General features: G+C 30.5%; 2 protein-coding genes across 3 annotated transcripts; one reads left to right on the top strand and one right to left on the bottom strand.

The window, feature by feature from the left end:
* The first annotated feature begins 15 nt into the window (after window positions 1-15).
* Window positions 16-2,450, top strand: LOC111403862 (DEAD-box ATP-dependent RNA helicase 10-like). 2 transcript variants are annotated; one of them, XM_023032497.1, is made up of 5 exons: window positions 16-277; window positions 361-498; window positions 1,614-1,725; window positions 1,809-1,897; window positions 2,041-2,450. In XM_023032497.1, exons 1-5 carry the CDS (start codon window positions 161-163, stop codon window positions 2,161-2,163), a joined length of 579 nt encoding a protein of 192 aa, XP_022888265.1. In that variant the 5' UTR covers window positions 16-160; the 3' UTR covers window positions 2,164-2,450. The 2 variants fall into 2 exon arrangements, with proteins under 2 accessions (XP_022888265.1, XP_022888266.1); XM_023032498.1 differs by having other exon boundaries at window positions 22-277; window positions 2,044-2,450.
* Window positions 2,451-7,966: 5,516 nt separating this feature from the next.
* On the bottom strand, window positions 7,967-10,247 carry LOC111403861. The gene is made up of 3 exons (XM_023032496.1): window positions 9,763-10,247; window positions 9,360-9,404; window positions 7,967-8,261 (listed from the first exon to the last, which is right to left on the bottom strand). Exons 1-3 carry the CDS (start codon window positions 10,137-10,139, stop codon window positions 8,204-8,206), a joined length of 480 nt encoding a protein of 159 aa, XP_022888264.1. The 5' UTR covers window positions 10,140-10,247; the 3' UTR covers window positions 7,967-8,203.
* Between the last annotated feature and the right edge of the window lie 16,552 nt (window positions 10,248-26,799).

Raw genomic sequence — 26,799 nt, 5'->3', positions numbered from 1 at the left:
CAGTCCTGGTAAATAGTAGGGTTTTTATTGCATATTATGAGTCAATGTGAAGTGAAAGTCGTAAGATGTTTCTGTGCTAAACTATTATACTGTTTCTTTAGTTTTGGACTCATCTTTTATTTTGCTGCAGAATTGCTATCTTGTTCATATTCTTACCGAGATGTCAGGAAAGACATCTATGGTCTTCACTCGAACATGTGATTCGACTCTTCTTTTGGCTTACATTCTTCGGAACCTTGGGTTTAGTGCCATTCCAATTAGCGGTCAAATGAGCCAGGTATATTTCTGAAATCATAGAACATTCTATTCAAAGGTGATTTACTTTCATACACTTGATATTATTTTGATATTTATTTGCAGGCAAAAAGACTTGGAGCCATAAACAAATTTAAGGAGGGAGAATGCAATATACTTATCTGCACTGATGTTGCCAGTAGAGGCCTTGATATTCCGTCTGTAGATATGGTTATCAATTATGATATCCCCATGAACTCAAAGGTTGAAGTTTATTCTGCATGATTTCAATAATGTCTTGTTCCAGATGTGTCCATTTACCTCTGTATACAATTCTGATTTCTCATTTCCTGTTAACTGGCCATTATTTATGCAATTTAGATTATGTTTTGCTGCTTTCATCTCTTCTGTTTTAATTATCAGCTATTAGTCTAAACATCTGTTTATAATTTTATTCTCGCTCTGCAGAGAAAAAAAATTATTTTTGATAAAAAATAAAAAATTAATAACGAAGATAATTGCATGAGACCCAAGAACAATAGGAAAACAGTAATTAGTGGATAAATCAACCCAGACCGCTATTTGTAAAACATGCTTACCTATAAACAGTCTATGTGGCAATAAGGTAACTACCACATTATCTTAAAAATTTAGGATGCATTTTAATTCCTTGGAGAATGTGGCAATGGGTAATTTGGGATGCATTTTAATTCATTGGAGAATGTGGCAGTTCCACTGCCACATGGACTGCAGATGGGTAAGTGCATGCTTAACATGGAAGAGAATTGCATGATGCCCTAGAAGAATAATAGAACTATTAGGAGATAAATCCATCCAACCATTGCTTCACCCACTATTAACCTAAACAGTCTAATTGCCGCAACTTTATTTCATAGGCACGACAAAGTCTGATGGGATTATAATGGGTATGTTTGATTTTTTCCGTTGTTCTTGCCTTGCCTGAGGTTAGGACTTAGGAGAACTGAGTTTCTTCCGTCAATATATTTGAATTCCAATTGTTATGGTTTTATGGAAAGCCTTGCAACTTCTCATGGCCTTTAGTCTGTTCTTTTCCTGCTTCTGTTGATGTTTGTTACGGTGATGATATACTATTCATAATATAAAATTGAGGCTAGGAAAATGATACTCCACTAGAATGTTACAAATAAAGCATTTTGCCTAGGTTAATTGCATACCTTACTAACTTTTTTGTCTCTGAACATGTTTGGATAACTTGCACTGCTTAAAATTAACTTATTTCTAACTTTGACCATAAAACAATTATTTGTTTTGTGACTTTTTAAGCTTAGCTGAATATGCTCGTAGTCTTCTGGTTGTGTCTATTTAATGTTAAATTGGCATTTTGTGAATACCTTTAGGATTATATACATCGGGTTGGAAGAACTGCTCGTGCTGGACGCTCCGGGGTTGCAATATCGTTGATAAATCAGTTTGAGGTTGAATGGTACATGCAAATAGAGAAGCTTATTGGTAAGGAGAACGCTTCTATAATGTATTGGAAGAAATTTTCCAATGTAGAGCTTCTATAGACTAAGATTTCGTTTCTATTTCAGGTAAAAAGTTACCTGAGTACCCTGCTATCGAAGAAGAGGTTTTGCGACTGTTGGAACGTGTTGCAGAGGCCAAAAGAATATCTCAGATGGTATGTATTTACCATTCTTTTGAGTTGTTGAAGATTTGTATAGTTTTGCTCGACTAAAATATTGATTTTCTTATCCTTTTGATGAATCGTGATTTTTACTGGCTAACAATTAAGATTGCAATTTTATTTTCTTCAAACTTAAGCAGAAAATCAAAGAAACCGGAGGCAAGAAGAGGTTAGAACGAGGTGATGATGACGAGGAAGACACTGATAAATATTTGGGTCTCAATAAAAGGAAGTCATTTGAGAAATCTAAGAGAAGATGACAAAAGGAAGGGATCATCCGTCAAGTTTTGTTCAAATTAGGATTAATCAATTTTGTAGTCCTTCATAATTATAGTTTTTCTAGACAGAAATACTTGCTCTCATCTTTGTAAGACTATTCTTCTGCTTCGTCTTCTTCTTCTTCTTTTTGTTAGGATATGAGCAGTACACATTTGAGAGAGAAGATTTGTTTTAAGATGTATGTCTGGGATTACATGTTGACCTTTAATCGGTTGTATATGGAATTGAAAACTTAAAATGAATAATAATATTATTGGTTTCTTTTTTATTGTTAATAGTAAACAAGCCATTGTATTTTGTCTTTATTTTCTTATTAGTTTTTTTTATATGAAATTAGATATTTTGATAGTTAATTAACGTCCAAATATAAGTTATTTCAAATAAACATACAATTGTCTATTTAAATGTATATTTAGATTTTTTTTTGTTAGTGACAGCGTTAGAGTCTGTTGAAAAAAATCAAAATGTAACATGTGAAAAAATGTAAATGTGAAGTCCAAGAAAAAATCCTGGAAAAAAAAATTCACATACCAAGCAAGCATGTCATTAAAAATAAAAGATATATTGCATATACGTCTTTCTTCCCTAACGTAAACGAAGCATTTGAAATATTCCTTCTCCATTTATTGTATTTAAGTTCCTCAATTTTGTTCATCGTAAGATGTAGCATTTATATGTTAACTTTTTTTTTACATCGTATTGTTATATTCAACCTTCTATTAATGAGCACATCTCGTCCTTAATGATGATTGTTGTCAAAATATTCTGTTTTCATACTTTGAAATGAGGGAAAATATTTTATCTCACTTTTGTAATTATTTATTTTTAAAAATATGATAAAAAGCAAGTCGTTTTGCGCCCTCTCATTGAATTTTTTGGATTATTTGTTTTCTTCTTTTTTATCTTTCTCGGATCATTTGGATAAGATGAGTCTTGACCTCGATGGTCCATGAAAAATGATTTTTACCTAATAAGTCAAGTAAACTTGTTAAAAATAATAACCTATTTCACTTCTACATAATTTTAAAACCCCAAGTGTCTTGTGAATAATCCTCTAGATTGAAAATCCCAACTTAATAAAATGGCCAACAAAGAAATCATACTAGTCAGAAATTTGAAATGTGCTCAGAATTGAGATGTTCCACAAAATGCTAAGGCAATGATGGTTCAAGGTGTTGAATGCTTTTGGCTCTCTATCTTTCCTATTCTAGCTACAGTTATTTCAAGGGTTATTAGTCCGTGTCGAAATTTTTTTTGGGGGTCTAAGAAACCACTGGTTGCTTAGAACAACATTTGCTTACCGAAAGGTGAGGGAGGACTTGGTTTCAAAGATTTGAAATGCTGGAATTATGCCCTACTGCATAGTCACTTTGGAATATTCATAGGAAGGACTCGCTTTGGGTCAAGTGGATTAACAATGTATACTTAAAAGGGATAAATTTCTTGGAACAGACGGCCCACAAAGGGGGCTCACCTCCGCTCAAGAGGCTGCTGGAAATTAGAGACTAGCTTGCTAGTCCGGCTGGGAGCATGCAGGTTGCTGGAATGGATAGAAGCTGGCGGCTTTTGCATGGACATGGCTTATGGGCTCTTCAGACAGGCTGGGGTAAAAAGGGCATGGACAACTGAAGTCTGGAAACCGTACAATACTCCTAAACACTCCTTCATCCTTTGGCCAGGAGTGCGATCCAAATTGCTTATTAAAAATAGGCTACCGCATCTCAACATTGATAGTACTTATGTTTTTTGTGGTTCGCAAGAGGAAACATGCCAACACTTATTTTTTCAATGCACTTTATCCTCTCATGTTTGGAAGAATATTAAGGTTTAGTTGGGCATTAAAAGAGCAATGACAACTATTGTTAGTACATCAAAGGTTATCAAGAAGGAGACTAGAGGGACTTCTTGGCAAAGTGAGATCAAAAGAATTGCATCGGCGACCGTCATCTACTATATCTAGATGGCAAGAAATAGAAGAATTTTTTAGGATCTAAGACCACATGTCGATAGCAATGTTAGACAAATCAAAACACACATAAATAAAATTATGTTTTCTTTGTATCTAAATGTTTTGATTCAATTTGAATCTTTTGAGATGATCTATAGATCATGTTCTTTGTATGTCTTTCTTTTTGTTGCCTAGGTATGCCCAGAGTATTTGTACATGAATTTTGATCAATAGAATTTCACATTTACCAATCAAAAATAAATAAATAAAAAATAATAATAACAAAGGCAGTTTTGCATCCAACCTGCTCAAATCTTCCAACTTGAAGACCTATTTTTTTTAAACTTTATCTCTTTCATATTACAAGAATTGATGAAACTTACTAATTTTCAAACACATTATAATGTCAGAGACATGGCTAAAGGATTCCCCTAATTTGTTTGATGAAGGTTATGATTAGAGGAAATATGGAAGAAAGGCATCCTCAATGCAAAATGTCCAAGGTCTATGTACTCTTTTATCATAAAATGGATTTAAAATATACTTATCTGTGTATTGTTGAAATTATCAAAATTACATAAGACTTAAAATTCAAGGTTGACATATTTGCTGGATTTTATTGGACCTTACTAGTCCTAAATTTTGTCCTCTATCTTGAGTATAGAAACTAGCTTAGGTGCACTTACCTACATGATAATGGATTCTAAGCTACCAAAGATGTACAAAAAAATTGAAGATGATCCACAATGTTTTGGACCGCATACCATCGCTATCATACATGCAATGCTTTATTGAAATCTGATTCTCAAATCATCATGGACTCCACTTAATTATTAACAAGATTTAACTTAAATCTCTCATAATATAGAGATCCTGGGTTTAGATTTTGGTAAATATGATGAAAAATTTTAAGCAATAAGAGAGCAAATAAACTCTCAAAGATGACAGTACATATGATATAACGATTTAGACACAGGTCAAATTGTTCAATTGGTATTAAGATTCAACTTAAATTTCTCTAATTTAGAGATTTTAAGTTTGAATTGTGAGAAACTCGATTGGTGGTCGGAGAGGTAATAGTGGGTAAATGCTCTACCAAAACAGATAGTATATATGACATAATAACTTGGGCACAGAGATCGAATCGTTTAATTGGTATTAAGATTCAGCTTATATTTCTCTTTAAGTTAAAGGTCATGAATTCAAATCATGAAGAATGCGATAGATAATTGAGACGATAAGGGGGTAAATACTCTCCCAAAGCAAATAATACGTATAATATAACAATTTAGACACGGATGCTACGTCGTTAGAGCAAATGCTTCTTTCCAATCTCTCCTATTTAATTATCCTGCAACATTGAGTTTATGGACCAACTTCTCCACCATCAGCATCTACAGATTGTGTGCCCTTGGTGTTTGGAGTCATTTCCATAGAAACCAACAAATAAGAATCGGTATCACTAACCATATATGCCCCACCTCATAACTAGCCAAGTGAAACCACTTTTATAGTCCAGATTTCTGCGGCTCATCTCCCACGTGGAATCTCTTCTCAAAGTTTTTCCTTCTACTTAATGCAAAGTCTAAATTATCATAACATATTCAACTGAAAAATAAAATTTATATTGCTAAATTAATGGACCAAGATTGGTGTAAATTATTTGCACAAGCAGCATGAAAAAAAAAAGTTAATTTTTTTATTTCTAAGATGGGGATAGAAAACCACAGCAATGCCAAGTGCAATTCCCTCTGCAAAAAAGAATGCATGGGCATATATAATCATTAATGAATAAGTATGAAAACATTCAATAATTTTTCAAAAAATATATATTCAATGTAAATACATCGACAAATTCGTGCACCAAATTGAGCTCATCACCATTAAATTCTCAACTTATTCAGCTTCCCCTTATCACCCTATTTTCAAATGAGTTTGCTAACAACTTTGAGACCCCATTATAATGTCACCCTGTGAGCCAGGCTACTGGAATTTTGAGAGAAAGGTGAGGGTTAACACTGTAGAGAAACCGTTGAGAAGTCTTTGGTTGAGAAACTCTGTAATAGTTATAGTTGAAGGTAGAAGAAACTCTAAAGAACAATAAGGACCTAAGAAACATATCTAACTGGAAGAATAACAATATGTTTGAAGAAACTTACCCAATAGTATTCAAGATCTGCAAAAACTTACAGAAAGCCGATAAAATTAACAAAAATTCAATAGCGAAGATAGTTTACTTTAATGTTTTTGATCTCCATGAACTTCTGCAAATAGTTATACCTATTTAGCGCTGAGTCGCAGCAGCTTCTTTTTTATCTGTATTTTAAGTTGTTACAAAAATCTTTTAAAAGCATATTGAAATCAGCTCAAATGAAATAGACGTCTGTCAGCCATGTTCATACATATTATTAGCAATAATGCAAAAACACGCCACAGAATTTAACGTGCCAAAAGCAATATTCATCAAGCAAATAAGCTGATAGTATAACAGATAGAGGTTCCACAAAATGAAATAGCAAATATAACTGTCAGTTAAACGCACCAAATCCATTGATTATTGTAATTTATAATGATGAAAATTATAAAATGTATTCACTTACCTACAAAATAATCAGGAAAATGAGCAGAAATGAAGTTTCAGTAATAAAACTCACTGATGTGGGAATATCAATTTTTAGGACTCAAAAGGCAAAAGCAGTTCTTCCAAATTTCTCTTTACTCCCTAAAAACATAAAAAGTTATGTTTCTTCGTTATACAGTAAACAGATTTTCACCAAGAGGTGGAATGTAAACAACCAATTCATAGAATAACTCGATATAAACATACATGAACAACTAATCACTAATGAAGAAATGAGTAGACCGTCCAATTTCACAGATTCTAGTGTCTCACCATGAAACAAAATCCCACATAGCAAAGCCAATTAAAATAGTAAAGATAAAACGAAAAACAATCAATTAGTATAAACTACCATATTAGATTCACAAATTGAAAGCAAAATCCTGCAATTGTAGAAAGAAGGGAATGGACATATGAGAAGAGTAAAGTCAAGAACTTGGGCTTGTGAAAGTGAGAAGAAGATTGAAGGAACTTATAGGGGGAGCTCAGGACCGAAAATAGAAGATAACAATATAACGTGTTCAAAAAGTTGGGGGTATCATTAAATATGATATTAAAATTAATTATTGATTTTGGCTTAAATTTCAATCCAATTTTTTAGTTGAACCAAATAGAGGCAAAATATAATTGATATTAATTAAAGGATGATATGGAGTTACCAAATAATAGAGCGGCAATAATTAATATTTTTGGCACTTCAGCTAGGTTATCGTGTCCGTATCCGACACATGTCAATACTGACACTCCTCAAACACTCTATCATAAATATTTTTCATTTTTATTAAAAATATGATATATTTTTAACTCAAAGTTATTAGTAAATAACAAATAGATATTTATAATTAAAAAAATCTTAACAAGAAAAATTAATAACAAGTTTAAAACTAAATTTATACTATATAAATAAAGAATTTTAGAGAATTTAATCAACATATCGATAATGTGTAGTGTCAGTACTTTTTTTAAATATCGCGTGTCAGCGTATCCAACACATATCGTGTCGAACACACGTATGCGTATCAGTGCATCATAGAATATATTTCCTGCATATGGCCTTTTATATATAGATAAGGTCTTCATACTCAAAATACGTAGATAATGTTAAGGGCCCCTGTCCATTTATACACCTCTAACCACAACTAACAAATTCTATACGTGGTAGTCTTTCTTGATTCTGTCCAGTCTGTACCAATTATTTGTTAATAAGCATGAGCTCAACATATAAAGAGACTCCATGTCTTCTATTCACTGGTTTTTTATAGAAAATATTAAATAATATACAATCCTAAGTATCATGTGTCATACAGTTATGATATTCACAAATAAAACTATAAAAGAAGTGCCTATACAAGAGCCTCTAATAATATAAACAAAGAAAAAAAACTAACTTCCACGTGCAATATTTGCACGAAATGTCTTCACCGATCTACGGATTCAAAATTTGTATCTCTTGTTAGGGTCCATCATCTCCATCTCCAATTAAGTTGCATATATCAGAGCACTCCGATAAACTGCAAAAAATTTAGCAAAATTTAACAAAAATTAACAATGATTTAAACACTTTACGCTACTTATTCTCAAGTGCACCATCAGAGCAAAGCTTCTCTTAGTTGTGTTCTAAATGAGTTCTTGATTCCGGAATACATTATCTGATTACAGTATTAAAGGAAATAATGTTTCCATGGATGTGAAAAGAAATCCGTAAGGTGCCAAAAGAACAAGGAATTTCCAAGATCCACTCATGTAAATAAAAATACTCCACTTTAACCTCCTGACAAGGAAAGCATGACGCACAATTAAAATTCATTCACTTTGCAATTATTTATCTATCTTTTCAACGAAAGAACATAAAAAACAGATGAAATTGTATTTCACATGCACAAAATGTCCATCATCAATGGCTGTTCACAACAAAATACCATCTAAATGTTTCCAGTAAACAAAATGCATTGCGTAACTGCGTTGGCTCATTTGTTAGGGAGGATTGGATCGTGTACAAAGCATGCATTATATTTATTGATGTAAACTTAGGTTTAGCTTTGCTGAACTTATAAGTTATACAACGGGAGAGTATAACGATTTTGGAGCTATGCTACTTTAACAACATTATTTCCCTGAATTATATAATAACAATTCAAATTTACAAAGTTTTCTTAAACAACTTGTAGATATCATCATATTGGCCTTTGAATTTCAATTTTGGCAGCAGCCAAGCCACTAATAATGCTAGGTCTTAGTTTTGCACCACGTAGCCAGTTTTGCATCATACAAGTGGTACTTCCATGCAAATATCTTAGCCTATAACTCATATTCACTGAAATTCAATGTCAACCTCACTCTAATCCTTACTCAACTTAGTTCCTCATTTTCAATAAATATTGTCATAAATTCCACATTTTTTGTAACAGATGTTGAAATTAGAAAGACTAAATTTAATACCATTCAATTATATTATATAACTGATTATAAGTTTGTGTCCACACATGCTTTGGTTATTGTATTATCATATCCATGTCCATCCAATAAACTATACCAATAATACACTGAATGGGGCAAAGGTATATATTAATGTAATGCATGTCAAATAAAAGAAAAGAAAGAGAATTTACCAATATTGGCGACTTCGGAACCCATCCTTGAAGACAACTAGAGGTCTGTGAGTAAAAAGGAACATTCAACATGATTGTTCAATAACATAGGTGTAAAAATATATGCATTTCGAAGCTCCTTGTGTGCATTGTGTAATCTAAAAACATAACGTGGGAAATAATATGTGCATTTGGAAAATGCATTTGTACCTCTTATCCAACAAAAAATGGGGAACAAAATCAATTTCATACACTTAAAGTTACATACAGGTTTCCAACATAATGCTAACAGCAGCAGATTTTGAGAATCAAAATGTAAGCGTCCATCATATATTAGTTGATGTTAAGCCGAGAAATTTTGCAAATCCAGGTATATGTTCATCATAAATTACTTAGTTGTCAATGGTAAATTAATTTTAATTACCTCCTAATATTGAGAGGTCCTTCACCGGGGGATCCAAATCCGCCCAAAATGCAAGTAGATACACATTTACTGGTACACTTCTCAGCTTTCTTAGATTTCGGCCGTTGGATCCTCGCTTTCTTACAATCCTTCTGTTCAGGAGTACATACACTCGATAATGTTTGTGGTATATTTGACAGAGTCTCCTCCGGTTGTTGCGGCGCTGCCACCTCAATTGCACCCGCCCCAACCATCACAGAAAACACGATTGCGGCCGCGGCAGCCGTTGTTGTAGCCACACTTATCCGACGACCATTGGTGATGCGTGCGGAGACAGATTTGTATCTATTTCGAAACAGTAACGAGCATCTGCTGTATGTTCCGCCATAGATTAGCATTCTTTTGAAGAATTTTTTGAAGCCTTTTTCCAGTGCCCTTTTCCTTTTATCCAAATTCCAAAGCCCTTTTTCTTTCGTGAATGAATTTCAACCCCACGCTTTGTTTGGGACTTCTCTTGACACTTGTACAGTTGGATTGATCATCTTACATCAGAACCGTTCGCTTCATTTACCGAGTGGAAGGAGACGCCAATTGGGCTAAGCTAGCCTCACTAGCGAGCCGGACATCAAATTTCTAGTTGGTCAACGAATAATTAACCAACTTACTATAGCCCGGTTTGATAGCTATATTTTGAGAAGAACGAGTTTTTGAGGAACGTGGGGTTGAAAAGTAGAGTTTTTTTTTTTAGAATTTATATAAAAAAATATTTTATTGTGAGAACGTTTGATAAAAAATGAATATAAAAAATTTTAAAGAATGATTATCAAACAAGAGCATAATGGTGAAAAATATAATTTTAATGAAAAAAATAAGGTAATTAACACAAAACATCTTTACCTTCTAATTTTATTGTGCAAAATGTCCATACCTTTCATTTTTTTGACACTTGTACCCTTTACATTTATCTTGTTATTGTGAAAATCATTATTTTCATCAAATTTTTTGTGGAAAATGATAAATATACCTCCTATTTTAATAAAACAATAAAAAAGAAAAGCAAAGTTAAAAAATAAATTTTAATCATATTTCCAAACTTTAAAAAAAAAATACAAATGAGTCCAGATAAATTATTAAGAGGTAATTAATACAAAACATCTATACCTTTCATGATTATTATGCAAAACGTCTTTACCTTTCATTTTTTTAATATTTTCACCTTTATTTCATATTTCATTGCGAAATTATTTCATTCATTTCCTCAATTAAAGCTGTAAAATGACAAATATGCACTCCTTTTTAAATAAACAAAAGTAAAAAAAAATAAAAATAAAGAACAAATTACAACTATCTTACATATATAAAAGAGTGAAGGAATTGTCTAGACACGTGTCGCAAATACCTAGCATCCTATACTTTTTTTTATTTCCTTAATTGATGTTGGCCATTACAAGCGTAAGGTATGGTGGTACTATTTCTTCTCCATTTTTTCACTCGATTTACCATTCCTATAGTATTTTTCTTCTTCTTCCTTAAATTTGTTCTTTTCTTCTCTTTCCAAATTCAAAAATTAGATTAAATTGCATACTTAAATTCTACAGATTGGATTGGTCAATGTAAGTTGCGCAATCATTTACTTTTTTTGTGTGAATCCATCGAATTGAAACCGGTCGTCCTGTAATTATTTGTTTCTTTAATTGATGTTGGCCATTGCAAGTGTAAGATGTGCTGGTATTATTTCTTCTCCATTTTTCACTAAATTTACCATTTTTGTACTCTTCTTATTCTTCCTTAACTTTCTTCTCTTTCCAAATCCAAAAATAATTGAGTTTGATTCACTTAAATTCTCCACACAATACAAAGATCATGCTCGCGCTGTGTGGAGTCTCTACGCTGTGCGAGGATGATGTCCACACAGCACGATTTTCCATGGAGATACTGCTCCACCGTCTGTGACTAAAAGTATTTGTTGATCGAAAAAAGATAAGAGAAATTTCATTGAATTAATGCTCAACATGAAACTAATTTTTGTATAATTCCGTTATTATTATTATTTTTTTTTTATGTGTTTGGTCTTGTATTGTATTATGAAGGACAAATTTTCCTGTAGATATTATTCCAAGTTCTGTTTAGTCCTGTGTGTTTGAATCTTAATCTAAACTATTCTATAAACTTAATTTTCTTCAAATTCATTTTAAAAAATGCACTTTATGTGAATAAAATTAATTTTCTAGATAGCTTTAAAAAATCTTATTTTGAGTCACACATTCTTACAAATTATAATTCTTATATTATCTATTGTGAAGTTGACTCTATTTCATGTTCTATATATTTTACTAATTAATTTTTATTGGGTAAATGTTATTTGTGTTCACTAAACTTTTAGACGCTTCGTGAAAAGACCAGGTAATTGATATTGATTTGTTTTGTAGACCTAGGATCATAGTTTTTTAGGTAGTGATCAATTTGTTGAATTAGATCGTTCTATATTTATTATTGGAGTTAAAAATAGTGAAAGGAAAGGTGATTGATTGGGATTCTTTCTTTGTGTGTTATGACTAATTGCATATTGCAATTTTTCCAACAGACTTATTGGGAGGATTGTAAATGATTTTGGACAGTTGAATACATTGGATTAAGTGAAAAGTTTTAAAAGGAACACATTCAATCCACGTGTAAGCACCTACACAACGCACAGTGGAGACTCCACTCTGCACATAGTGGAGGTTTTCTCCATGCTGTACGGACTCTGGAGCTAAGATTGAAAGAATCAAAATCAAAAATTTAATTACCTTCATGAATTAATTCCTGTAGTATATATAATGATTAAAATTGTTATTTATTTTTTGTGTTTAGTTGTTTGTGTAATGGATTCTGCGACAAAGAAGCTTGAAATTCACGTCAACGAGAAGTATACACCCAAGCACGAGAATCGCGACAAAAACATCAACTGAAAATAAGAGCAGTGACATTTCGTGATAGAAAAGCACAAAAAACGGGTATTTCTATAAATTTCGTCTTTTGTGTAATTATATATATTTTCAATTTAAATTTTTCTTATATTTGCTTTATAGATAATCATGTTTGTCAATTTGAGGGATTTAGAAGTATTCTTGAAGAAACCAACAGAGATGTGTTATATTTTCACTTGATTTTTTCAAGTTGAAGTTTATATATTGGAATTAATTGCAAATTGCACATTTGTTAGGTATTGCTTTTTCATCAAAAGAAAGTAGTTCAAATGTACACATTTTATAACAAATTCCAATCCAGAGTTATTTGCTACCTCTTCCAATAGTTTGCAATTTTTGTGAAGCAAAGAAATTTAAAAAAGAAAGTAAAGATTTTTGTTGTTTTGATGGAATCGTTCAATTAAAGATAAATGATGTGCCTCCAAAATTGTATGATTTATTTACATCCCCATCCGATGAATCGGTTGATTTTATGACTTATATTCGAACTTACAATTGTAGTTTTTCATTTACTTCATTTGGAGTAAAATATGATAAAGATTTATGTAGAATGAACAAATGAATATATACTTTTAGAATTCAGGGACAGATATAACATTACCTGAATAATCTTCTTCCTATAGATTCTAAGCCTTCTTATTTACAGCATTATTTTTATGACACTGAGAATGAGATACAAAATTGATTGAAAATATTAGATGGATTGTCTCAATCAATTATTGAGAAATTACTTCACATCTTATAAATTAATCTTTAAGCAAAATTCTTTAGAAGTTTAACTAATACTCCTAATTTACAAAGTCATCATATAAAAATTATATCTACTTTAAGTATGGATCAAAGAGTTTACAATGCTCCAACAACATCACAAGTTGTTGCTATTTTGGTAGATGATGGAATATCAAAAAATGTTGGAAATCGTTATATATTTATTTATGCTCGTTTTGGTAACAAACATAAAGTGTACTATTATTTTGGATGTTATCACCCTCTCCAGTACCTTTGTTATTTCCTAATGATGAACATGGTTAGCATCAGGGCATTGAAAGAGTAAAAAATTGCACGAGCATGATGATATTTCTTGTGTACAATTGTTGGTTGATGCACATTATGTTAGCTCTCAACAAGAATTGATAAACAATGAAATGACAGGTTTGAATATGAATTATTGGTTTGTTTTAAGATTTTAAATTATGGATTACTTTATTTTTTAATTATAATTACATTTTTCGCTGGTGTTTAATGTATCTTCAGTTTTGCAAAAGAAGCGAAAACGATACCAAGTCTCCTGTCGTGAGTATTATAATTATAAAATACAGGTAAGGTCATTAGATAACTCTATTCTATTATATGCTGGTAGACTTTTCAATAGTATGTAGTTGATATGTATGTTAAAGTTGAATCTTCTAGATTGGATTACTTCTGTAACAATCAGGCAGGAATACGTAGTGAGTTTATCAAGAAATTGTTGATAGTGTGCAAAATGGTAAAACTAGAGGATGAAGTGTAGGTAGGAGGATTATTTTACCATCATCATTCATAAGTGGTCCTAGGGATTTGAATAAAAGATACATGGATACAATGACATTAGTTCAAAATTGTAGAAAGCCTGATATTTTTTTAACTATTACATGCAATTCGAATTGGCCTGAGATAAAACGAGAATTAAAGTATTATAATGAAGTTCAAAATAGACCTGATTTGGTTTCACAGGTTTTTAGAGTAAAGTTAGAAGAGTTAAAAAAAGATTTATTCAATAAACAGTTATTTGGACCTGTTGTTGCATATATATATATATATATAGTTTCGAAAAAGAGGTTTACCACATGCTCAATTTCTAATTATACTTAAATCAGATTCCAAGATTATTTCTCCTGAAAACATAGACACGATAGTATCTGTTGAAATCCCTGATAGTACAGAGTATCCTTATTCGCATTCGGTTGTTATTAAACACATGATGCACGGTTCTTGTGGTTATTTAAATCCAAACAATGTGTGTATGCAAAATGGTAGAACGTGTTGAAGTCATTATCCACATAAATACAATACACACACTTCTTTGGATGAGAATTCTTATCCTAAATATAAAAGACGTGACGATGGAACAAAGTTAAAGTTAGAAAACGTTTCCTTGATAATAGGTGGGTTGTGCCTTATAATTCTTATCTGTTAGCTGAATATAACTGTCATATTAATGTAGAAATATGTTCAACAATAAAAGTTATAAAATATTTGTACAAATATATTTACAAAGGACATGACAAAGTGAGTTATTGAACAATGACAACGAATTTCACTGTATGGATGAAATACAAAAATTTCAGTCAGGTAGATGAATCTCTCCCCCTGAAGTAATGTGGAGGATCTATGGATTTACTATGTATGAAATTTATCCAATTGTTATTTCATTACAGTTGTACCTCGAAGACCAGCAATTAATTGCATATAAAAATACTGATGATCTTCCTAGAGTTATCAGACAACCTTTTTTTCAAAAAATCATGCTAACTAAATTTTTTACAATGAATACTACAAATGAAGCAGCAAGAAAACTCTTGTACAGAAAATCCCTCAAACAATTGTGTGGGATGGGCAAAGTAATGTTGGACTATTAGGGAAAAAGGGGGTTGTGGTTGGAAGGCTTGTGTTGGCAAGTCCAGGTGAAGGTGAAAGATATTACTTGCAAATCTTGTTGAACCATATTAGAGGACCCTTATCTTTTGAAAGTTTAAAATTCATTAATGGCATTTCTGTAAACACTTTTCATGAAGCTGGACTATTACAATGTTTGATTAAAAGGAATGATAATTGTTAATTGTGTTTATAGGAAGCTTGCAAGTCAAATGCCAAATTCATTGCATCGATTATTTGCTACTATTTTAGCACTCTGTAGTCCCGATGATCCAAAAAAATTGTGGCATCAATTTAAAGAATCTATATTTGAAGATTAGTTGAACAAAAATGTGAGTAATATGATGCAGAAGTAAAAACATTGCAGTCTATAAATTCGTTCTTAGAGCCTTTCTACAAATCTTTAAATAATTATGGATTAGGTCTTAAGGATATTAATCTCTATCAGAACTGTTAGAAAGAATGGTTAATGAAAAATTAGGATTGTCAATATCTAAAAATGATCTTTTTTGTCCAGATAAGTTAAACTAAGAGTAAAGAGCTGCTTATGATTCAATACTTGATAAAGTTTTTCATAATATTTGTGATATGTTTTTTATTGATGTTCGGGTGGAAGGGGGAAAACTTCTTTTGTATCATGGATTACTTACAGCTGTTAGATTAAGAAATTTGGTTTCTTTAGCAACTGCATCTTCAGGGATCGTTGTAGGTTTATTAGCTAGAGGTCAAACAGCACATTCAATGTTTAAAATTCCACTTTATATTCATAGTGATAATATTTGCTCAGTGAGTAAACAGTCTGCTCTGACTGATCTACTTAGAATGACATGCTTAATAATTTGGGATGAAGCTCTAATGATGATTTCTCAAGCTGTTGAAGCCTTAGATAAAATGTTAATAGATATAACTGACATTGAATCACCATTTGATAGGAATGTGATTGTTTTAGGTGGAGATTTTCTCTAGATTTCACTGGTTGTTCAACGAGAAAGTAAAGAAGACATAATTGCATTAAGCCTACTTAACTCTTATACGTGGCCTCCTTTTTACTAGAATCAAAGTACATCGGAATATGCCAGCACTCTTAGATCTTCCTTTTTCAGAATATTTACTTAAGATTGTAAATGAAACAGAAAATAAGCATTCCTATAGTATGATTAAGCTTTGGTCTTGCAAGACTCTGGATTATGAAGAAGGCAATATTTCTTTACATAAACTAATTGACATTGTATTTCCTGAAATAGTCAACCATTCAAAAAACCTTCCACGTATGATGAGTCGGGCACCAAAAAATGAGCATGTCGATGATATCAATAATATTCTCATAGAACTTTTTCCAGATGATACTATTGTTTATTACAGTTTCAATGAAATAATAGATAAGATAGGAGAGTGAATGCAATAACATTTTTTCAATTCTTTAACCTCTAATGGTATACCACCACATGAATTACTGTTGAAGAGTAATTGTCCTGTAATATTCTCCGAAATATTAATTTTGCAGCAGGATTGTGTAATGGAACAAGATTAATATGCAAAGACTTAGAACGGAATGTTATTCATACAGAAATTGCTACTGGAGAATATAGTGGTAATAAAGTATTTTTACCCCGTATTTCTTTTATTCCATTGGAATGTGATAAAACTGCATTTCCATTTAAAAGAACACAATTTCCAGTACGTCCATGTTTTGCAATGATTTAGGGACAAACTTTAGACTATGTTGGAATATATCTTCCACAACCAGTATTTTCACACGAACAATTATATGTTGCATTATCGAGAGCAAAAACAAGTACATGTATTAAAATTCTTGCCAAACCAATATTTGACGATGAAATTCATGCTAAATATACTAAGAATGTTGTTTATGATTAAGTTCTATCTTTAGTTTAGTTTTCTTTATTCTTCGTTTATATTTAGGTGATTGTTTCTTGATATTATATTTATAAAACTAGCAATGTTTTTAACTTTTAAATAAAAGTATTATCATATTTAGACTAATTCTTATTACATTATTATAGCTTTTCTCTTCTTATGTACAAATTTGTATAACTTATTCTTTATTTTATCAGTTTTTGCTTGAAAGATTGACAGGTATAAAATTAAAGTAACATTTTATCTTTGATATTCCGTTGGCCAGAAAGGAAAATTTTTGTAATACAGATTCCAGAGAGTACATAGGTTAGTAATATTGACTTCAACAAAAACAATTCAATTGCAACTATAAATTTTGTATTGAAGGTGAGTTTCCTCTGTTTTCTAGTTTCTAAGTGCTTTTCTACTTTGATTTGATATATAATTTTAGGCCTTGTTCACTTATCTACAAAACCATTTTTTATTGTCGCTGGTTGTTATAGTAATGGTTAAGTGCAAGTACGAATTTCAATATTTTATTTGTGAGCTTATGAATTCGTTCTTCGAAAAGCAATTAGAGGAAAAGATAATAATTAGTTTACAAAGTAGTAACAGTAATGCTAATTAGCTGTGGGTGTTTTCTTTACTCTAAATTTTACTCTCCCTCTCACACTACCATTATAAAAAGATGAAGCAACAAAATCTCGTTAAAATGATGTAACAACATATTCAAAGGAGAAAAGAAAATAAAGCTACATAGCGCTTAAAAACAGCATATAACCTAATTACATTAAATTTCTTACATAACTTCCTTTCTAACAATGCTGAAGACAAGAAGTTAGTATACTTAAACTATCCATTACAATCAGGCATCAAGACTAATGGGGATGTAAAAAATATTAATTATAATAGATATCTGTTGCAATTTTCCGTCATATATGCTCATCTTGTCTGGTAAAACGGTTTCTATGGGATGTCTTAGGATGAAACATTCTATGTATTTAACTACAAAAGTTGCGCAATTTGGCATGTAGAATAAATAAATAGTTTATGTTAGATTAAATTAATATTGACATCGAATTAGATAAAAAAAAAAGTGAATATTATAGTATATAACAAATAATTTTAATGCTTATCCATTGTTTCCACACAATAAACAAGGTATGATTTCCAACTCCATTTGTTTGTTTCTATATTTTCTTATATATCTTCTCATAGAAATTGAAGACAATAATAATGTTTGGACTAGACCGACTGTTGCGTTTGTATGAGCTCTAACTTCTTCTGGTGTGTGAAAATCGTTACTACAATCGTATATTTGGAATTTTCATTCATGAATATTAACAACAAAAATGTACTAAGTATTACCTGGATATGAACATGAAATTAATAAATAGTTGCATGCTATCCGTGAACGACCGGCTGTAGGTAATCCACCATTTACATACTCTTATAAATTAAGTGTTTCCATTGGCTGATCTCTACTGTTAATTCTTTTTCCTGAGTTTACTTGCCACAATATCTGGCGAACACATTCAATTTAAAATTCAAAGTCCATGATCACATATTCTTTAGAAACAAGTGTGCAAACATCATTAATTCACCATCTCAATAGTTTTAATTTCACCTCAATGTTCTAATAAAATAAATAGGTATAAATTAAATATATAGCAATTGAATAAAATTTATTGTGATTACTAAACTTTACTTACCACAATAGTTATATCTTCTGTTATATCCAATAAAGTCTTCAACATATCTCAACCATACATATTGCCACATCCGTCATCCTAATATGTGCTGTGTAACCGATTTAAGTTAGCATTAGATAAATCGTAACAAAATTATAATATTTAAGCTAACAAAATAAAATTAGATTTGCTTCCCAGATGGATGTCTCAAAATCCAATCCTTAATTGTTGTGTATCTCTCCATGAGATAGTCTTCTAAAGGATAATTTATAGGTGAAGATTGTATTTGTTTCACTGTATTTTTCCTTTCTTTTCTCAATCTTTCAAAACTCTCAATTTGTTGAGATGTCAATGATGGCATCAGTTAAGTGCTAGAAATTGAACTACTAGGAATTGAAGTACTTACAGGAAGATCTTATTGCATCGAACCTATAATTGCTTCCATATTTTGATTCCCAGTCATGTAATTTGTTCAGCATACTCTTATTTTTTTCATCAATATAAGATCTTACTGAATTTATGCTGGAAAACACATAAGATTCCATACCCGATTGGATATTTTGATAATGATTTTCTTGCCACTTCTGTTGTTCTTTAACGAATTGTCTTTGATTATCAATGATTCTTTGGTAATGATTTTGTCGTCTTTTTGATTCCTCAGCAATATGATCATTGAACAAACTCTCACACAAGCTTGAAGTATCAGCATAAGATTAGGTACTAGAATGCATATGATCTTCCTGCCTTTTTGATGCTGTTGAAACAATTGTTTTTTATTTTCAAAAAGTGCATAATAATGAACATCTTGTTCTTCTACAATTTGTTCTTTTAGGTTGCTACACAAACGAGTGATATTTGATATAACATTTGATACTGTGTGTTGCCTATATGTAGCCAACATTTCCTCCATTTCTTTTTTGGTTATGTAGTTACACTCACTAGAAGATGCAGAGCTATGTTCAACTCCTACTGAACCGCGTGTTCTTGAAATACCAGGAACAGTCGTTTGTTCCACATTGAAGTCATCGGGGATTTGTTGTTGTTCTATATTGTTCAAATTTCTATTCACGATAGCATCTAATATGTTGTGTTCGTTGTCCAACGACAGTGATAGAATAGTGTACCATAATGTTAGCAATTCTTATTCTATTGGTTGTAGCACTGCAATTGCAAGGATTCGTACAATCAAATATTAGAATAGTTGAATTTCTTTTTTGCATAATTAAATGTACATGTAATTACAAATTGATAAACAAAAAAATTATACATCTTCATTAGCTAAAAATTGTTTGACTATTTTCTTTGTCAAATAAAATTTTGGTTTTCATCTATACATTCGTAGAATTTGTAGTGTTTTGTATCTGTGGCGTCCAAATTTTTCTCCAATTTCAGGAAATGCTTCATAAGTCCAATTCTATAGCATAATTGAAAATTAGTATTAGTGTATACAATATTCTTTGTGTATAAATAAATTATACAGAATAAGTAATAAAAAATAAAACAAAATTATCTGAAATACAAGATGATATCCATGTAATGCATATTTACAATTTATTTGTTGATTCTGTTGTATCATTTGTGCTCTTTTCAATTGTGACTCTCTCAGGGAGTTTAACAAAATAAAGTATGACTTACGACACCATGGATACGTAAGAAACTCTTCAAGGTGGTCAACCATTCTAAAACTTCTATAATTAATGTACCTTCCAATTGGTTTCAAGACACACTTGATCAGCATAACCGATTCGAGCTTAAATTTATCTTCTTCATTGTCACAGATGTGGAATATTTCTAAGCTGATCACTATTAAAATCAATATTCATGGGTGCTTCATGACAAGGTAATCCAGTAATAAGACAGAATTCTTGCATACCAAACCTAGTCAAGTTGTTATCTAACCTCACCAAAATTTCAATTTTCTTACCACAATTCACAACTTTCATTATAAAATTGTAATTTGCTGCTAAATCAAATCCATATATGAATTCGTAAAAATTACTGCATAATAAAGAGGCTTATTCATCAGCGTGTATAAATTTCACAAAATCTTTAACATATTGATGATTTGAATATTGAGCGATAGAATGCTCCATGCTGCACAGAGCTTTTGCTCTGTCCAGCACAGATCTGCTCTGTGCACGTAGTCTGCTTCTCCATTTCATAGATCTATACATTTTTTCCCATCTAAAATACTTTTATCTACTCAGATCTAAGCAAAAAAAAATATGTAAACATATATTTTTTTCTTTGTTTGTGATGGAAGCTATTTTCTTTGTGATGAACGACTTGAAAATGGGAAGAGTAGAAGAAGATAGAGAAAGCTTGGTAAAACTTGATTTTATGGTAAAAGTAGATATAGCATTGAATGGTGTTAAAAAATTCCTAATAATTTTTTAATCACTAAAATATCAATAATTTCAATTTTTGTGTAAAACATTTTTAAAATGTAAATTTTTTTTAAAATATAATTTCTTATTTATTTCAAATTTTAAATGGTTAAAGTAAAATCTTTTAAATACTTGAAGCAAAATCTTGCAATTACAGTGATTTCTTCTGCTAACAAATCTTTTAGCCATACCTTACTCCACATTTTATCCCAAAATCCTATCAAATCAAATTATTTTCATACATAAATTTACTAACTCCTATTTTTCATATAGCACCTATTGAAGAAGCCATACTTATCATTTGTCAAAAACCATATCTTTTTTGCCTCATCGTGAATTTTCAAATATATTTCTTTACGAATTCTTCAACTATATATATGTATAGTTTTGCAGTCTTTTTCCATTATCAAACAAAATACTTATATTTTCTACATTTCTTCATTTCTTCTTCTTGCATCAGCTTTAAAATGTAATAAAGTATACAATTTTTGTATAATAATATTTTTTCTTCAAATAAAATTATATTCTCTATAGTTACTTTCATATATAAATTACATCATTATAGGTAGAAAAAGAAGAATGGCTGAAACTACAAATTAATTCCAACTATCCATTCAGGACAAAATAATTGGATAGCCAAAGTCATAGGAGCTGAAAAAGTGCTCCAAAACTAACTAGAAATGGTGTTTCCAAATACTTGAAGATGACACTAATTGATACGGAAGTACGTTTTTCATTTCTAAAATTTTACCACATATTTATTTTACACTAATGTTTTAACTGCATTTCATCTCCTAATTATTTGTAAATTTGACCGTGGTTCTAAAGGGACACAAGGTGCGGGCTACAATTTTTTATTCGAACATAGTAGTTTTGGAATATCGTTTGCTTCTGTCCAAAATATATTTAATATCTAATGTAAATGTAAGATATACACTACCTCAGTTCAGAGATTTTATTGCTGAATTCCAATGGACTATTTAAGGAACAATCAGAATAAAAGAAATCTGAGAAGACTGCAATCACCTTTTATCTTCTACATATATATATTTACTCCTTTCCATCGCTGCAGGAATGTATGGATTCAAACACCGGCATCTGTAATTCCTAATTTCTTTCTTTACTATTATTCTTATCTCTTTATATATAACTACTAATCATTTGTTTTTTTTTTATTTAGCTATCCTTGAAGCAACTATACATATACGATCAAAAAGATTAATTCAAATACGTTTTGGATCTTAATCTTATGTTCAAGATATCATTCTTGTTGACAACAAGTTTGCATTACGATTTGTCACTTTACCACTTTATTTTTATACTATTTCAGCACCAAATATTTTCAACCTTCACATTTTTTAAATTAGTAGTTTTGACTATGTGGGATGGTTTTGCTAAAAAAGAATGCAGCCTTATTTTAAATAAGTTGATTAAAAATTAATTATTGTTGCAAAACAGCTGAAAGTAACATCTTTTAAAGGTAAGTTTTATATAATTACTTATAATATAATTAAATGCATAGATTTACAATGAGTATTGTTTATTTACAAATTCTTTTAAAGAAATTTTCATTTTATATGTGATAAGGCTTTCAATATCAACAAAATCTAACAACTATTTCATCATTGATGCTCCTTTCAAAGAAGTTGTTGAATTTAGATCTTGATAATTACTTTCTTAAATTTTAATCTACTTGCTTACTTATTCTTCAGCTATAAATGGTCCAGGAACTTTCTTTCAATGATATAAAGTTTATTCTAACTTCAAAATAAGATCATCTATATTTCTTGTTTTACTAACTATATGTATGGTGGATGCAAATCTACAAAAGCTCAATTAAATTTTGACAAAGAAATGTTATTATGAATTGACGTCTTCAAGAATCTCTATCCCAAAAGAAGACAAAATCACACCAATTAGAAACATGGAAGGACTTCTGCCTTTATGAGTGCCTTCTTTCATATTTTATATTCTTCAATTCTAAAATCATTCTTTTTTCTGTATTTTTATACACATATATAAACTCGTTACTTTTTGTTAAAGGCAAAACCAATAATAACAAATGAAAAATCAATTTTTCTGGTGCATGTCATGCAACAATTGCAACAAACCTACATATGCTGAATTTGATGAGATCCATTGTTGTTCCTTCTGTAGATACTCCCAAGCTCGTGCTATTACAAGGTATATAATGCTGTTCCAAGATATATACTACTCCAAGATTACAAACTGTATTTCCTAATAATCATGTCATCTTTCCATAGAGCAAAAGTTTTTATCCGGTTGCAAGACTCAGTAGCATATGTTGAAGCTACGATGATAGGAGAACCAACTAAAAAGTTGTTACAATGCTCTGCACTCACATTGATGAAACTAACAACTTTGGTATCTACATAAAAACATAAATTTATGCATTCAATTAGATTACCACATCTAACATCCCTATTTAACAGGAGAAGAAGTCAGATTTCATAAAATCAATCAATACTTCTAAAGCAGAGAATCACCTATTTTTCTACATTTATAAAAATACAATGTGATTTTTATTGTACATACTCCTTTGGCAAAACACCCAAATGTGAAAGTGATGGAACCGAGTCTTTAACTCCATCAAGTCCATTTGCTAGCGATGGGAGCATATCTCTAACTCCAGTCATCGAATCAATTAAATTAATAGAACACGATTCGAATCAATTATCTGCTAGAAGATTTTTATTCTCTACTTCCACTCCTTTAGATACTACCAATGTGAAAGGCAAAGACATTGCATCCGAATCCATTGATGACAATCTTTAGTGATACAATGAGTATTTTTTTGTCTTTTGTCTCGTTACAATAGAAGATGTAACAACTTTTCTGTGACAGTTAATTGTAGCTCTATACAATAGTTATGCAATAAAATCCTTGCTTGTAATTTGATTGTATAACTATTCTATTGTTAATTATATAAAACTATATTTCTACTTCTTCTAAACCTCATTCTTTCTATTGATAATCTCTTTTGTAGCCATTATTTTATTTTATTTCAATCCACCATTTAACACTTTACATTTACCTTGATAATAAAATTTATTTCTAACCAAGTCTAACAAGACAGAGGCTTTCACTAAAAAATAACATAATTTTTTTTATCTAATTAAATGGAAACAATTTCTCATTTTTGTTTTTGAGAAGAGTGATACCAGTCTTCTTCAGCAATATTTTGTTTATTTCTACAACAATCCGTGAACCTCTTGTCAAATCCTCTAAAAAAGGAAAAAGTACATTTCCTTTAGCTTAAATAGCTTATTATGTTTTCCATATTTACCTTAAACCATTTCTCACCTAAAACATTTACATATCTTTATCTATTGGTGCTTTGCTCAAAGAAAATCATGTTTTATCTGCTTTTTCATAACTCTTTTACTAATTTTTGAAAATAAATTCTGTAGTTTTAAATAACATCTTGTTTATTCATGGACTAATTCAATCTTCAATTGTGTAAAAATTCATACATAAATTATTAACTCTTTACCAAACTGTATGATATGATGTGTATTATTCTTTGTAAATTTATGCCATCATCAAACTTTCTAACTATTTCAAAATTTATCTAAAAATCTCTATCAAGGCTTCCATATTGTAAAAAAATTATTCTTATAACAATTTTCTCACAACAGTGTATAAACACAAAAATGGATGTGTTACATCGCTTCTTCAAAATTATCACTCTTTCACTAAGCCCATGTTTGAGCCACATTCTAGGAAAAAATTGCATTACTCATGTCAAATCAATGGAAAACATGTGGTTAAAAAATAAGGAAAAATTTTAGATTTGCGAGTAATATTATTTTATCGAAGAATGTGTGGTTGAAATGATATCAAATCACTGTTGAAGAATATATTTTTTTGAAAATAATGTGGCTCACAAGCCCTAAGCCATAACATTCGTCTGGTGAGTTATATAATAATTTATTCTTTCACATTTGTATAAATGTTTTATTAATATACCGCTTATATTTTTATATATATATATATATAGATGCTTCTTAGATCTTTTCTCAATTACTGGAGACACGAACTAGGTGATACAATATGATTAACTGTATATGATGGTATAATCGTCACAATACAATTAGAAAAAATCGATGGAAAAATATATCTAGATAATGGATGGGAGCAATTTTCGACCATCATAATTTACAGGATGGTTATGTTCTGGTATTTGAATATGATGAAAAATCCACATTCAATATGACAATATTTGATCATTTTGGATCGGAGGTCCCATATGACTTCGATATTCCTGAAGAAGAGGACAATGACACCTCACATACAGATAATCCCGTATTCAAAGTAACACTAACGCCTAATCATAATAGCTATCGAAAAATTGTAGGTGTTATCTTTAATGCCTCATTCTATATTTACCTCTTCCACATAATTTTAATTTTAAGATCAATAAATCATTCGTCCATGATTTTTCAGTACATATCAGGAAGGTTTGCAAGATACAATTTGCCCAAACATATGCGCAGTGTTTAGATCCATGACTTTTTACATCACAACTGGGATATTACCACAAATTTAAGATCAAATGGTGTAATACGATGTCTTACTATAGGCTGGATAGATTTTTTGAGAGAAAAAGAACTACAAATCCCTGATGTTTATGGTCTATAAAAAAGACAAACCAATGGAACTTTGACATGTCTACAAGACTTTTTTACTTGTAATTATATTCATGTGTACCAAAAAGTTTGATTTTTATGTTCATCAATTTTACTTTCTCCAGTTAATTATCTCAAAAATGTTTTCATAAAAATTGCACTTTTTCCTCTCCTTAAAATTCAAAAATGATACTAGGTTTCCTAACTAAAGCATAACATCCATCTTCTTCCAAACTATTCCGCTACATTACACCAATATATATATTTACACCAATACATTTGTCGTATATATCCATCGACAACCAGCACATACTTATATATCACATTCACCCAACTTGCATGTTTTTTCACTAGTATTTTTAAAATTTTCAAAAAAGTACAAATAAATAATAAAAAAAGAAATTGATTTTGTTTTTTTAATTATTCATTTGAAATTTATTTTTAGTTATTTATTTGAAATTATTTGTATTTTTTTTTTGAAAATTTTGAGAGTATAATTGCAATTTGTTTTTCATTTTATTTTTGTTTATTTAAAGAGGAGGGTATATTTGTTATTTTACAGTTTTTAATAGAGAAAATAGATGAAAATAATAATTTTCGCAATGAAATGTGAATGTAAAGGTAAAAGTATCAAAGAATAAAAGAAATAAACATTTGACATTAAAAAGTAAAGATGTTTTTTGCTAATTACAAATATATACATACAAATATATACATATATATAAATTGACGAGTTTGCGCGCTTGGTGAGTTAATTGTTCCAATGGTCACTGAACTTATGTATTGTCTTTGATTGGTCACTAAACTTTAAAATGTCGAGTTTTGGTCATTGAACTTAGGTCAATATCTTTGATTGCTTACTGAAGTTTAA

Source organism: Olea europaea, chromosome 11 (genome assembly GCF_002742605.1).
Source record: "Olea europaea var. sylvestris chromosome 11, O_europaea_v1, whole genome shotgun sequence".
In the NCBI taxonomy this organism is placed as follows: Eukaryota; Viridiplantae; Streptophyta; class Magnoliopsida; order Lamiales; family Oleaceae; genus Olea; species Olea europaea.
This window is presented reverse-complemented; position numbering and strand designations above follow the sequence as displayed.